The sequence below is a fragment of the Drosophila melanogaster genome, chromosome X, assembly GCF_000001215.4.
Source record: "Drosophila melanogaster chromosome X".
Lineage (NCBI taxonomy): Eukaryota > Metazoa > Arthropoda > Insecta > Diptera > Drosophilidae > Drosophila > Drosophila melanogaster.
This window is the reverse complement of record NC_004354.4, coordinates 17174476-17190729: the sequence shown is the minus strand read 5'-3', so window position 1 is coordinate 17190729 and position 16254 is coordinate 17174476. Positions and strand designations below refer to the sequence as shown.

Sequence of the window (16254 nt, the reverse complement as noted above, 5' to 3'; positions counted from 1 at the left end):
TTAGCATAGTTCCAAATCCTTCAAAGATTGTGATTAAACTTACATTTGAAGCCGCCGACTCGCTGCCCGCATCAATAAAGTGCTGAGATTCGTTGAGCTGCGATTGCTGCTGATGAGTGAACAGAGAACGTGCGCTGCTGGATTTTTGTACCGGAATGGGAGGCGCTGGAGCTGCAGCTGCAGGAACAGCTGGTGGAGCAACTGAGGGCGCCACCGCCACACCAGCACTTTTCTCCGCCGGCTGGTCAGCCTGCTCCGCCAACTCCTGCTGGCGGGAGACCACAATCCTTACGGTTGCTCCCGCTGGCATGCCCCTCAAGATTGCCACCACATCCGTTTGTGTTTTACCAGTCATTGGAGTGCCATCCACCTCGAGCAAACGATCGCCGGGCTTCAGGCGTCCATCCTCGATGGCCGCACCTCGTGGCAGGATATTCTTGATGTAGATGGGACAGTGGCCACCGGCGGGATTATCGCGTGTTGTGACCGAAAAGCCCAGACCGTTGGGTCCCTTCTTGAGCATAATTTCGATTTTCCTGCCCAGTTTACGGGTATTGGCCACCTGCAGCGAGGTGCCCACCGGAGCAGCATGTGGTTTGCGGGTGGGTGACACCGTAGCCACCTCCACCATCTCGGCCACCTTAGAGTCACGCTGTTGGCGGCGATTGCGATCACCGCGCAGCACTCGAACTCTCAACTCTGAGCTCTCCAAAGCCCGCCGCAGTTGCTCCTGAACCTGCGATTCGGTGAGTCCTATTAGCTTGATTCCATTGATCTCCAAGATGCGATCATCACGACGCAGTCGTCCTCTCTCGGCTCGGCTGCCCGGCTCCACATGTTGCACCAACAGTCCACCGCCATGCTCCTTGTCCGGCAGAGCAGTTAGTCCCAGCGGACTGCCGTACTCGTTGATGATCAGCAGCATTTCACCATCCTTCTCCCTGATGGATTCATATGCCTGTCCCAAGGGCTCCTTTCGCTTGCTCTCCCTGGGCAAGGACTTGCTGGAGTAGGCACCGTTTTGACCATGACCAGCATGATGAGAACCCTGCTGATATGTCTGCTGGGCTGGCGGCTGATTCTGAAGTTTCTCGGCTGCCTCCATCCACTTGTAGCCATTGCCATCGCCAAGAAATTGCATCGACAGGCGACCGGATCGGGCAAACGGCTGATGGTTACCGGAGGAGGAGCCTCCATTAGCAGCATGGGGCTGCTGTTGATGTAGCAGCTGTTCCTTTAGCTGATGACTGGGATCGTCGTCCTCCTCCCACTGTGGCGATAACTGGCCACCGGCCTTGTCAAGAAACAGGCGCTCCGGCGAATCCCCGCCAGCGTAGTGGGGAGCCGCCGCCGACCAGCGTTTGTTACTGCCCTCTGCCTTCAGCGAGGCCAGCAGATTGGGATCACTGCTGCGACGCACCATCAGTCCAACTCCGAGTCCAGCCATCGGTCCCGATGTGGTGCTGGTGACCTCGATGTGTGGCGTGGAGAGATCCCGCGGACAGGTGGGCGCCTCCGTGTTGGTGGGATCGCGAAAGATGTCCGGCGAACCGGTGCCAACGGACGAACTGCCCGATGCTCCATCTCCGCCTCCTTGCGGAACTCCTGGATCGGGTCCTGGGTCATCAAAGTGCGCCAATATCTGCTCCCGATCGTCGGCCACGTCGCGGACACAATCATCCGGATCGAGGATGCCCGACTGTGTCTGGAGATGCGTCACGGTCACCCAGGAATCGGGCTGTAAGTTTAAAAAATACAAAATATCAATGAGTTTTGAGTTTACATCTATTATTGCTGAGCAAATTAAAATATATTTTATTAGTTCACATTATAGAGTATGCACTGTATCTCCCCAGCAACGAAACAGTAAGACGTGCATCTCTTGCATCTGTTATTTCCATTAGACTGGGGGCCGTGGAAGTCGCGGAACTCTTTCCCAACATCCATTCAAGCCCTCCCCCAAATCTCGTAACTGCAAATCTTCAATCTGGAAAGGCCAATAGAGGAGACGACGCATCGTCTCGCGGACTCGCTTCTCACATCCCATTTGCACCATCTGCACATCTGTGCTTCCGCATGGAGCAACCGCTACGTGTTGAGTCACTCCATCGCTCACGTGGGCTCATCATCAACTTGAACTCCCTGAGCGACGCCTAATAAGCCTAATAAGACCACGACGACCTCCAGCGCCCCAAATTGCAATCTACTCTTCTCGTCGAGCTGAGCTAAGCAGCCAAGGAGCTGCTGGCGGTGTTGCTTTTGGCATTCCGATGGATTCCACAACAAATGCCAAATGCCGACCACCACCAACAACGACTCACTTGGAGAAAATTCTAGCAAGAACTGGAGGAGATTTTACAAATCTTAGATCAACATTTCATTATGGGTTTACTAAATGTTTCGAAAACTTTAGCGTAGGAACTCAATGGATTAATTAATCTAAATTGCTTCATTCAACCTGAGTTTCTGTTTATCTGTATGCTATTGATTTTTATCTTTTGCTGGTTTATTATAGTTAAAGTATTGCAGATGTTTTGGGAATTTTTGTTATATTTTTTTCTGGTGCATAAGAAACAAAACAATTGCATCATGGTTGAAAACCAGTCAAAAGCGTTGGAGGCTCAGCAAACTGAGACGAGCTGCAGAACTGGAACGTCGAACGAATCGTCAACTTGGCGCAATAATTTCGGCTATTTTTCGCGTCTTTTCCTTGATTTCTGTTTTCGGTTCGGCTTTGTTATTTTTTTTTTTTTTTTTTGGTTTCTTCACATGGTTTCTTCGATGTCTTTTTTTGTTTGTGGGTCAAAGAGCGCGCATTCAGACATTCTAAGTATCTATCAGATGCAGCACCGATTTTTGGGATACCGTTTCGCTATTTGGCAAGTAGAATAGAGCCTTAAAAATGCAGTTGGGGAACAGTGGGTTATGTCAATGACACTAGAATGAAATGTGTTCAATATGTATTGGCTGTTTGCAAAAATGTCATTAAATCGATATTTTTATAAAAACAATCAATTATTTCAAAAATTTATTTATCATAAATTATTTAGACTCTTTTTATTCAAGATTTCACATAGCATGTTAACCACTTTTGTCCCACTGTGCCTCATTGATTACACTTCTTTATGGTCATTTGTCAATGGAAATTATGCGGCAACGAGTCGACAACATGATCTCGATCTCATATATCATAAAAAGATTGAAAATGCTATGTGGGCGTGGTCGCAGGGCGAACCAGTGTGGTATCGAACTGGAGGAATGCCAAAAGAGATTGTGATTGAATTTGGCATGTGTGTATATCGGCACGTAGAAAAATGTATCTACAATATCTCTAATTACTGCTTTTTTTGAAATTTTAGTAATAAATATTTTGATATGCAACTGTATTGCCTAAAAATTTTAAGATATAATCTTATTTATTTTTGTATTGAAATAATTAGTAATAAATACTTGGTGCTTGATTTTTCAAAAATATTCTTAGGAATAACTCTATTTTTTGATATTTTGTTTATTTTGACGATTTTTCCCAGTGATCTTGATTCCAGTCTTTGATCTTAAACTTTGCAATCCCTTAATATAGTATATAGTATATCTCTCGAGCTTTACCTTCACACACGAATAGGTCGATGGCGAAGGCGGTCGCTTGGGCAGCGTGAGGGAGTAGGACTTGTGTAGCTGCCCATGGGGAATCCCCTCCTGCTTGGCGGCCACCTTGTAGGTGTGTCGCCACCCAAAGAGACCGCCCAGCTTGTTGGCCAACGCAGGACACTTTGGCGGTACGTCGAACATGATCGAAATGCGATCTTTGGTATATGCTGATTGGTTATTTTGTTAAATATATTTCGATTGATTCTCTCCGTTTTGTTTTATTGTTCGCTTTTCGTTGGCTTTTCCTTCTAACTGCCGACCAATTTCGATTTGAGGAACATTTCACCGCTGTGTGGCATTTAAAAGGTATTTATTAGCCGTGATTCAAACAAAGCTTAGTCACTGCGTTTGCGCCATTGTACTTATTATGATGATTACTATTGTTGTTATTGATTTAGTCTACGCTCTTATCGGTGATGCAATGCGGCAACTGTTGAGTGCCGTCCTATCAAAAACGCTATCAAAATGCAGTGTGAATTGGCTGCCTTATCGGTGGCACACGGAAATGCTATCTTTGGCACACACACAAAAATAAAACTCGACTCCCGTCTACGACATTGGAAATTGTAAGTAAGATATTGTGACAGACGCCAAAAAAAAAAAAAAAAAACGATATGAATGGTAACTTCTTTTATACGAAGGAGATTTGTTTATGAATTCTGAGATTTGTTGACAAACGCAAAGCAAATAATTGCAAATCAGATTTCTAAGCGAGTCAGTCAATGGAAGTTGTGTCGAGCGATAATAAACAAACTTATCACTTATCAAATTGAAAATAAACAAGTGGAAATTAAAGCCGAGTCACAAATAATCAAGGTTTATATAGATATGTATGTATGTCTGCAACCCGGTTTTACATTCTGCACATTCAACAAAAATGTAACCCAATTTTTCCATTGGGGTTTACAATTATTTTACGAAAAACTAGTTTTCCGATTCTGAGACTCTTTGGCTGAAAGCAAAGGCCTTTTCCCAAGCAATTTTCAGGCTTGCACGGCTACCATTTTATTTCCCCCTTTACATACGACGATCGTGTGTTCGTGTTCAGGCATTTTTCCATAATATATATATATATATATACATATATAAAATGCATTAATATATAGATAAATCAACTGCCAACGGACAGTTGCAACAGCAAAAAGGCAGTGGCAGCAACGGCGGCAAGTTGAACCCATTTCGCACACAAATTCGCTTTGATTATGCACCTGAGCAGCTCGAATGCCTCAATGCCGTGGGAGCGAAAGAGATGGATGGTGAGACACACCTGTAATAAGTACGACGTTCGGTTCGCAACGACAACAACAATGGCTCGCATTTTTTTTTTTTTGCTTTTTGAAGCGCCAACAACGCGCTGAAGCATGACAAGATATATCTCCCATATCCACCCAGCCCCGCTCGCAAATGCGATTTATTTGCCTACTAGAAATTTTAGACACAGCAAAAGGCAGTCTCCTTAGTACAAAAAAATCAACTGACAAGCAGATACAGATACATTCGGAATATTTATTTGTTTATGTATATGTGCATATAGACTAGACCCCGAAATTCGCATAAACATTTTTCCAGGCCGAGCAAATATTTACTTAAGCCGAAAATAAAACCCAAGCTGAGTGCAGAAGTAAAACAAACTCGCTCAATTCACTGGTTTGTTCTACACTGAGCGAAAAGTGAAGGTGTGTTGTAAGATTCAATTTCATTTTAAATAAGGTGGGGTTTATTTATAGCATTGCGTATCTTCCCAAATCCAATTCAAATTAATATTTGGGCACATCGAAAATCGATAATCCCTTGAAACAAACGTAAATGTTATTCGCACGATCGTTTAAAGGTCACCTGCTTAACTCATTCATTACCATTCATGCCATTCAAACGAATGTAGTCATTGTGCAGAGTGAATCCATCCATTCATTCAGCCAAGCATTCATTGATTGATTTATCATTCATTCAACAAATAATCAAGTAATTGGTAGCAGAATGAAGGCCAGGAGTCAATTTCATTTAAACTTTATAGTAAATATACTATAATATTAATTAAATGATCATTTATTACTTGCACTTTACAACTGCAAGCATTACAAAGATATTTAAATTTAGCTTCATCATCATATTGCAAAGAAACAGTAATTAATTATTTAACTATGATTTTCCAATTTACTTGTAAATGCCAAGTTATATATTTAGCATCCATTTTGATTACGAATCACGCACCACATTGAATTATCAATTAGGAAATCCCTTGTTGGCTGCGATTCGGAAAATAAAAACGCTGTCTGCATAGAAATGGCGTTATAATAACCCCCGACCATATATATCATAAATACATGTGCATATTATAATGAAATCAGCGATGTCCCTCCCTTGGGAAGAAATTAATTGAAAGGGGAAAAATGCTCGTAAATTAGCATAAAATGGGATCATATAAAGTTTTCTGACGCTGCCACGCCCCCCAGACATGCAACCGCCCCCGTTGTCGATTCCTTTGTGCCTTTGCCAGCCAGCTTTCCGCTCGAGTTTTCGAGTTTTCAGTTTTCAGATTTCTGAAAGAGCTGGTGGCCATAATTCGCAATCAGGCCTTTAACAACCCACGAGATGCCGTGAGGTTCCAATCTCCATCGGTTGGGGGAAATGGTGGGGTGGGGCTACGGATAGATGGGATGATAGGGGGGGTGGGGGTTGGATAAATGTGAGTGCCACAAACGTGCAGGAAATATGCAGGAGAAGAAAAGAAAGGCCAAATTACACGCTGTCATTATGCATGCCATGCAGCAAAGGGCGGGAAAAAACTGCAAAAATCTGAAGAAAACCTCCCACCATAATGAAGTGTAGCAAACGGCAGAAAAAAGTGGAAAAATGTATGCAAAAAAAAAAAAATAAAATAAAATTAGATATAACTACGGCTAAGTGCAGGCACAAGGAGGCGGGCCAACGGGTCTGGAGGCGTGGCACACTATTGTTGACTTAAAAAAACATTATTGTTAACAACGGAGCAACATTGGGGAGAAATACGACGAAAAAACAGAATTTTCCAACACAATATTATTCGAAATTCAGCTCGAAGTTATTTATTAATTATTATTTCTTTTCGTTTCAAACGGACTAAAACTAAACATCAGGAAATATTGCTTCATAGGTGAGATCAGTTAAACGATCGAACTTTTTTCTCGCCCAAACGCAAACTTTCAAGATCCCAGAAAACTGAAAACAAGTGAAAGGAGAGAAAGGAGAGAGGCGGCACCTTTTTAGCAGGCAGCTAAATCAGCAAATGATTAACACGAAGAAAGCAAAATAATATGGCATCATGAAGGGCATTTGCACACATGATTAGCAGATAATTGAATCCAGACCGTCTGTTTATTGTATTCTGTTGTTTGGCACCCATCTCCAGCTGAAAACACATGCATATGTACATAGTGGGGGTGACAAGGGCAGCTATGGGTCACTCCAGTTACGAAAAGTGGGAAAAACAACAGCTGTTGTGGAAAAGCTTAAAGCTTAAGCTGTCGGGAAACCCGAGTGAAAATGCAGTCGCTGCCATTTAAGTCTATTAATGTCAATTGTAACGCTTTCTAATGGCCACAGCCCCATTCGATTTGGCTTTCCCAATCACATTAGGCACTCTAATTATAATCAATCGCTTCGATATGATATGATAGAGAGATATATGGGATCGAGTGGGTGTCATCTAGTCACCCAGCGTATTTCCCATATGCCGAGGTCGCTGGCCCGCGGGAAAATATTTCACAATGGACGTGGAAAAAGAAAAGCCAGCAAAAGTGACACAAGTTCCGTCGTAAACCCCACTCTATTCCAGGTTGATGGCCAAAGAAAGCCTGCCATAATTACTCAAAAAAAAACAAAAAAATAACAGAAAAAATAACTGAAAGACTGGCAAGAAAAAGAGCTTGGACCTTTAACACCCATCATGCGTGCTTTGAAGATCGGGGGTAAAAACGAAACCTTCCACCATATTGCGGCTCATCAACTTTTGCTTTTGCTCTTTTCCCAGCTTTTACCTTTTTCCTTCTGGCTTAATTACTGCCCAGGTAATTATGCGACACTTTAGTCAAGATCAATGGCTTGAGAACCGCGGAAGTTGATGCCAACACATCATTATAATGATGCGGGAACATATTGAAACTTTCAAAACTGAACATAAACAAACATAATATTATAATATTATATTATATTAATATCTAAATAAAAGAAACATAAGTGATCTGTTTTAAAATGATTATTATAATCCTAAGCACTTATCTGAGTAGTTTGGAATTGATCAAACCGTAATATGTACGAGTATTAACAAGCCCTATAATAGAAATTACATATAAATATATCTATGAGATTATGTTTTGGTAAAAGTAGCTGCTGTATTTGTAACAATAAACCATGTGTATTGCTTATTTTAGTGCGAAAACTGGCATTTACATTTGATTACCCGATTCTGTATATATGGAGTATCAATTCCCCTTAATTCTCGTGTAAATACCTAGCTGAATCACAAATTATATTTCACAAACACGCGCTTGGTTCACATTTCCGCTGATAGGTAAACAAATGATTACCCCACCCGTTTTAGCTCCAAATGCAAAAGTGTGTGAGTCAGGGCCTTGAAAGCAGATAATACCATTTTCATATAACATTACTCCCCCCGTTGACATTTGGACAAATTGAGAAACTTACGAGGAAAAACTTTGTGTAGCTGCCTCACAACGTGACGCTTTATGTGCTCTTAAAAATTGTTTGCTTAATGTACCTTTTTTCTTTGACGTTTCTTCATTTTTTTTTTTTGTATGTTTGTTACGTATTAATATTAATTGCAGCTGAGCAGGGAAAAACTTTCATCTTTTTCCTAGCCATTTCTAAAGTGGAGCGTCGTCGACAGAAACAGTGAGTTGAATACAGTGAGGCACGGACAAATGGTTAACAACAAAAGCCGCTTACAAACTTTAACTTTAACGTTTGCTCGTAATTGCCATTGCCGAAAAAATATCTCAAAAAAAAGGGGGCGGGGGGAGGGGGAAGGGAAATATCCCCAACCGGTTCGCTTTTCGGACTCCAAAAAGTTGACTGAACCCACGATGGCGAGGGAGAAGGGCGGATTTTTGGGCGAATGAGTAGTTGTGATTGAGTAACACGGATTTTAATTGATTTAAACGGCTGCGACTTGTGCTTAATTGCACGTGAAAAGGCATAGGATGTACGGAAGTTGGTGGAGAAAAGTAAAAGCTGGGCGTACACTTGGAGAAAATGTATTACAAATACATATATGTAAATATAAAAGAAAGTGCTCTCTTTTGAGATATCACGCATCGCCATTTATTTAAAGAGACAATTAAACAAATATATATATATATATCAATTGTGGTTATATATTTCCACTCTTATCTTTATTCTCAGTGTAATAAAGATTTTAATGAGTGCTCTGTGCTTTGGAAACCCTTGAGTAAGCTTCACCAGCCCGCATTACTCAAGCATTATTTAATATCTCAGTTATACGCATTTTATCTAACAAAAAATGGTAATGATAACGCAGCGAAAGAGACAGGCAGGCGTTGTTGGACAAAGAGAGAATGATGGCGCTAGAGAGAGACAAATACAACACGTGCTCGTATTTCGTATTCGTTTCAGGTCAATTGAGTTCACTGTCACTTTCACTCACTGTCGTCTGTAACCAACAAGTTTATATTTATTTACTTTTATTTTTGTTTAAAGCCACTTCGGTGACACTTGGCAACCCAAAGCCAAAACAACAAATACAAAATATAAACGAACAGTTAATCAAGCAGAGCCGGCTTTTAACTGTGCATTTCGATTGTTTCGAATCGTTTTGTTTGATGGCCAACAACCAGCGATTTATTGGTATTTATGCTTTGTTTTTCTGTCGGCACTGGTGCGGCTTTTATAGCTGGTATCGTTTTTATTTTGGAGAAAACCGATCAAACAAAACATTACAATTCACAGGTATTGCAAAATTGCAAACTTAACTATGAACTAAACATGTTAAATTCCTAAATAACGACTCATTTCTTGGTAAAATATTATCAACATTCAATTTTCATTAGTTTTAAATTGTAAACATTATTTTGAAACCCAAGGTATGCTATATTTTGGATCTATAAAAATACTTTAATGCAAATAATATGGGGTGCCAATGTACGGAAGTGAGCACTTAAAGTGAAAATGCAACAATTGGGTGATCATGAATGAAAGATTACTATTTATAATCATTAAGAGCCCCACCCAGAGGGCAACCAAAATAGTTATATGACCTTTCCCGCTTTAGATTACACTAATCGAAATTGTTCGGAAAAACCTTTTTAGTTACCATAAAAAAAGCAAAAACAAAGAACGCAGCGAACGGCGAAAATATTTTATCAATTGGAAACCACAACCGTAACCCGAAAGTTATTTTATCTGTGCAGAACGATAAGATTAACTTCAAGAATCGAAAGCACACAGATTATGCATACTCTACTATATATGTATAGTGGGTCAGACCCACCCAATCGATGCCAAAGTCAGTGAAGGCCAACCACAAGCTTAACTCAAGCGGCAACTCCAACTGGTGGAACCACCCACCCCCTTCAGTTGGCCTCCTCCCCGGCCACGCCCCCGGTTTTCCCGGCTTCCAACCTGCTCCGGTATACCAAGTTGGAGCCGCAGTTTCAGTTCTCGTTCCCATTCGGATGCGGATTCTTGTTCTTTGCGGCATTCCTGCCAAGTGAAAGTCGCTGGAATCAAGGCTATATATTCAGATACTTAACCACATGCCACAGAACTTCCTGCAACCCATAAAAGCCTATTAACTAGTTGTTAAACTTAAAGATTCACGTTCTATATCTTCGAGTTCCATATTTTATGATCATCGCAACTAGCAAAGTTAGGATTATAGAATATTGCCAATATGAAACAAATGACAACTTCCAAAACTAATAACAAATCTATTTAAATGAAAGGACAAAACATTTTCAGGGCATTGAAGTGATTGTATCCCTTAAGATGTGATATAAACTAAAGTCAGGTATTCAATCAAAGATAAAACTACAAACCCTTTTGGGGCACAACCAAAAGAATATCAATTAGTGGTAGGTGTTGTGGTATCCCAGGTATTTCAATTTTCTAATTTACCTTTAGATAAGATTGGTAGAAGAATGGAACCTTCCCCATAAGCAAAGTAAAGTCATACAATAATCCCTTAGCAACCTAATCCGGTACGTAATATTTTCGTGAAACCCTATCGTAAAGTTAATTCCATTGGCATCATCATCACACCAGTACAAATGTGGGAATTCCTGCTTCTAATTACCTGCCGTAAAACCAACTGAAATTGGAGACCAAAATGGATTTATTAGCCGTCGTAACAAGGATGTGGATGTGGATGTGGAAATGCGAAGGTAGAAAGAAAGAAAAATGTGAAAGGTCAAAGGATCCGATCCGATCCGATACTTCAAAAGAAGCCACCTAAAAGTTACAAAAATAAAAATGCCAAGGAAGGGAACATTAGCCATATGGTGGGAAGATTCCCTACTCATGATCGTTTCCAAATACAGGTGCCATTAACGAAATGGCATTGGGGGAGGCTATACAATATGAAATTAATTCCATTTTATAATATATAAGATATATTTAAATATTTTTTCTTAATAGAGAACCTTTTGAACTATCAAACTTTCATTTTGTTCAGGTCATAATTTATGTAACTACTAAATCTTTTGAGCATAGGTTTTTTCGAGTGTATGTGTGTGCATGTCAAGACATTTCCTGCATTTCCTCGCTCGTCATGGGAATCTAAGCACAAGAAAACCTTTTTAAGAAGAATCACCCCTAACAACAAGTGTTTGCGCATTTTTAAATAAGACACTTTTGCATTATCTGGAATTTAATCTCGAATGTTCTTTGTCGTGGTAGATATATATCTATTTCTTTATCGGCTACCAGCCAACTTTAGATAAACCTCAAATTCTTGCAGTTTCAACTAAAGCACAATGGTCTGCAAACTCTGTATTTTCACTATTTTTTTTTTTGGCACTTGAACAAAACACAAAAAAAAACGAATTTTTTAGTTGTTTTTTATGTTTCCATTATACTTTTTGCACTTTTATGCGAACCGTTAAAATAATTGTGTTAAACAATTGCGGTACCGACGGCGGCGGCCAGCGACGGCGACGTCCGACGACGACGCATTTCTAAAGCGAAGTGAAGTGCGGCCGCAAAAACAAAACACTCACGGCACTCACACACCAATCGCAGCCGCTGAAGAGAAAGAGCGAGAGAGAGAGCGCAAGATCGCGTGCACTCGGAAGAATAACGCGTAAGTAAGTTGCATATATTAATAAAAGATCTCTAAGAATACAAGCCAATAAAATGTATATACAAAAACATAACTAAATTAACAATGTAGCAGAATACAATTAAAACTAGCATTATTTTGAAATAAAAATATAAGCATTTCAAATTCATTTTTTCAGTGTGTTGAGAGAGCATAACCATTCTCTCTCGCTATCTCTCTCTCTCCCTTTTCACCTGCGTTTGGCTTTGGCAAGTGCAGGCGGTTGCAGTGGCTCTCAAACTGCTTGCGACTGACCACCGGGCAAGGAGAACAACAACAAACACAAAGAACTTTGTCAAGCGGAACGCAAACTCAAATGCGCAGAACAAAAAAAAGCAGCAGGAAAAGGGGATGCAACAACCATCAACAACAACGAAATTAGAAGCAACAAGTGCCCAGAATGCGGATGGATATATCGTATTATAAAAACGGCCTATGCGCAGAAAAATCAAAAAAATTAATCAATAATACAAATACAAATTGTTAAATTAAAAATCAGATTAACATCAAACTCTCTCACTAATTTTTCCCAAGAACTGCTGGATTAAATACATAAATTCCAATATTATTTACGTTTTCATGCTAGGCCCTAATACATTATGGGACGATACCATATTTCTTGGAAAAATAGCAAATTTACGTATAGGACGTTCAGTGTGTTGCAAAAACGGATCTTCAAGCTAAAACCCCGAAATTACAGATATTTCAGTTATATCCAGCGAAGTAACCTGTGCGATGCCATAGTCCATATACCCGCCCTTCCTGGGCGGCGCTGAATGCAAATTTAAGTGGAATGGGCGGGAGGAGTGTGAGGAGGGGTTGACTTCAAACAAAAGGCAGGGAAACGCAGAGTTGACGCCAGGACGTCGTTGGCATTGTTAAGCGGTGTACTTGCTGTTGTTGTTGGTGGCAGGAAGGTGAGGCAAGGCGAACTAGACACAGAATGCCATGCCAACGATTGACGACGATGTCGGCGACGCCTGATAATGACGATGGTCGGATGGTAATCATCATCATTAGCTGTTTCCTTTTTCCACTTATTCTGGGACCAAAACATCACCACATCACCATCAGCAACAACAACAACTACCACAATGGCCTGGCCTTCAAGTGCATTTGCAATTGTTAGTTAGCTAGGCATTTATTCCGCTTTTCAGCTGAAATTCTCGCGCTATGAAACCAAACGAACTGGAAAGCTTCCTTTTCCACAAGCAAAACAACAACTGCAAATGAGAAGGAAAAACTGGACAACATTCGCATAATTAATGAGAGAAACGAAAGAGCGGAAAAAATAAATACATAAATTCAATTTGTTGCTGGACTTATTATAGTACAGTATTTTAAGTTATATGGTAGGTACATACTTATATGTATGTTTAAATTTTGTAATGCATTGGTTTGGCATTTCAATTTCAATGTGATAGATAATGTCTTATTTTCTATTCGATTTCTCTAGGTACTAGATCTTGTACTCGCTGTCTAGTGTTCACTGTACCCGATTTGTTGGCACCATTAGCGACATAATTATGCATCTGACCAAATGAAGAGAAAGAGTGAGTTGTCAGTTTTGTGTGATTTGAAGCTCATCAGGCTCTGGCTGCACTTAATTAATTCATTTCGCACAAGTTTATCTTAGTCCGCTCACCACTCAATCAGGTGAGTCATCAATCAAGTCGTAAGTTTCCGTTCTTGAGCAATTAGATCTTTGCCTTTCTTTGGCTCCATCATTCATTCATTTACAAATTCCCATTGTTCGGCCAGTGACTGTAAAACTTTAGGCAACCAAAACTTCCGTTTGGCTTTAAACAAAACAAACAAAAAAAAACGTTGTCATCAGCCAAAATGCGAGCACACAACAACTAATGAGCAATAAGTCGCCGGGAGTTGGGAAAATATATAACGAGGTGCACAGAGAAAAACTTAATGTTATAATAAAACACGAAATATAATCTGATACATTTGCAAGATATTAGGATTAGCTCGACGAAATTCATAGGAAGAGCACCATAATCCAATGTTTATCCAATGCTTAAAACTTTTTTCTCTGTAACTGAAAAGTGTGTGGTTTCGTTATTGAAAACTTCTCAGCTGTTTTCGAGCAGCTGGTCTCGTTTTTTTTTTTTTTTTTTTTTTTTTTTTGTTATTTTTTCACAGTTTTGCGTGCTTAAGACAAAGTTGCTCGACTGGTCCATTGTCTTCAGCATCTGGGCTTTATGGCGCGAGTGTGTGTTTAAACAATAGATTTAGACGAACACAGATGCAGGCGCAAAAAAATGTTAAGTTCGTTCACCATTTCACCCAATTTTCGATGGCTTTTCGAGTGTTTTGATTTGTTTCCCGTTCCGTTTCGATTATTTCGGTTTTGTTTTGTTCTGCAGTCGGTCAAAATCAAAAGAGGTGCAGAAGTGGGTAGCAGGTTGTAATTGTTGCGCTTCGATGACCCCAAGGTCGCCATCTCTTCTTAGTAAGAGGAGTAAGAAGTTCTTACCAATTGATTTCAATTTTAATTTCAACTCAAATCAGTCACTCAATTGGCGCCATCTAGTTTATAATTTTACTTCGAGAACGACCTTTAACGGAAATGATCATACAATCGCCATAAAACTGTAGCTTACGAACGATAACAGTTGCAGCAATATTATAAAATAATAAAAAAAACAAAGCGACATCAATTAAATCAATATTATTCGACCTGCGATACTTTTGTTTGATTTTGCAAATATACTTTGATGATCGTACAGTGCTCAAGTTAACAGCGACATCTAGACACCTAACTATCGAACTACATTCAAGAAACATCCGCCGAAACCAGTTGGCGTGTTGGTGAACTGTGTAAAATAGTGAGTAAAATGTATGTATGTATAAAATGTAAGTTTCTGTAGACAGATCGTTCGTACTTTTCTTTTCCTATGAAACATATTAGTTCTGAATCTATTGTCTTTGACCTTTGTTTTTTGTTGTTTCTGCTCCTCGTCCCCGGACATAAATAATTATAAATAATTTATTAGTTTTTGGCATTTGTTTGGTTTCCCCGCTGTCCCATTTACCCCAATAACGTTTGTTGTTTCCCCCTCGAGTGTTAGGTATTTTGTTGATTTTGTTTTTTTTTTTTCGGGAGGTTGTTGCGCTTGCAACATGCATCGATTGGTTGGGTTGGTTGGGCTGATAAGATTGGGAGCCCTGCCTAGTTTAGTTTGGTGCAAGCATACATTTAGACTGGAATCTCTGCATTCTGAAACTAGTACTCAACTACGACTCACTGCACCCATGGCATGTGTCAGCTCGGTGCTTGCATTTCATTTGTCAGTGGAAATAAATGCTCGTTCAAGTGGGTCATCCATACGGCATACCTGTTCGCAGTGCCCCACCAACTTTTGTTTCAATTAACTAGCTGTTATCTTACCTGCAAGTAGATAAAAATGGAAAAGAAAATTAGTTTCAGATTACCGACACTTGTTATTTGTTTATTTTTGGGGTAGGCAATAAATTGGAACAGTGATAATAAGCCCATTGATATGTTTACAAAACTAGGTTTCATACGTGCTCTAGTTAGATGTTAAAATGAAAAGCGTTGAATCAACGCGGAAATATTTGGTCTTCAAAATTGAAATTCCTTTCGAAATTCTATTTCTTTTTTATAAAAAATCATATTCCATAAATTAACTATCAAATGAAGTTGAAACGTATTTACGTATTCTTTGCCAAGCGTTTGGCACTCTTCTATTAAAAGTAAATTAGTCATGCATTTTGAATCTCCTATATATATGTATATATATGGCCCGATTTCAATTATGTTAAATTCCATTAAAGTAATTTATGAAATGTTTTTATCGTATGTTTACTGTATCGGCAGTGAACTCCCCTTGTTTTTTTTCTTCGCCTGTTGCTCCGGCCACGTCTCATTTCATTTGACACTCTCTGAATCTTTTGGACCATTTGTGCGGCTTCCCTTCTGTTTTTCACCGCTCCACTCCACTCACTCCCACTCCTACCACCTTCTGCCATCTAACGCCCACCACCCACCGCTAAGTGGATTTACTGTCGCTGCGTGCGCTTTATTAGCCACCGTGCACCAGTTGGTCGGCGGATGACGATGTCTCGTGCTTGCGTTACATTTTCATGCAACAAGCGCAGCAACAACAAGACACGGAGGGGAAAACTAGGGGAATATTGGGAGGAGGAAAATTGGGAGCGGGGCGGAAAGAAAGAAAATGTTTTTCTAATGTCAAAGACACGATCAATTACAAGCGGCTTAAAGTCGGCGGCTCGTGACT

At 40.2% G+C, this 16254-nt stretch overlaps 1 protein-coding gene and 1 long non-coding RNA gene across 5 annotated transcripts in view; one reads left to right on the top strand and one right to left on the bottom strand.

Annotated features, from left to right (window-relative positions):
* Positions 1-16254, bottom strand: part of baz (bazooka) — a 40723-nt gene that overhangs the window by 9999 nt on the left and 14470 nt on the right. For 2 of the 4 annotated variants that reach the window (NM_001042818.4, NM_001298436.2), the window contains exons 2-4: positions 11760-15383; positions 3607-3936; positions 44-1738 (exon numbers count right to left, since the gene is read on the bottom strand). In NM_001042818.4, coding sequence (NP_001036283.1) covers positions 44-1738; positions 3607-3789 — 1878 coding nt within the window. In that variant the 5' untranslated portion in view covers positions 3790-3936; positions 11760-15383. The remainder of the gene's footprint in view (positions 1-43; positions 1739-3606; positions 3937-11759; positions 15384-16254) is intronic. The other 2 variants (NM_001347807.1, NM_001298435.2) reach the window with 1 other exon arrangement.
* Positions 7488-7850, top strand: lncRNA:CR44026 (long non-coding RNA:CR44026). Its single transcript, NR_073660.1, has 2 exons — positions 7488-7595; positions 7658-7850. It is a non-coding gene; the product is annotated as a long non-coding RNA:CR44026 (long non-coding RNA).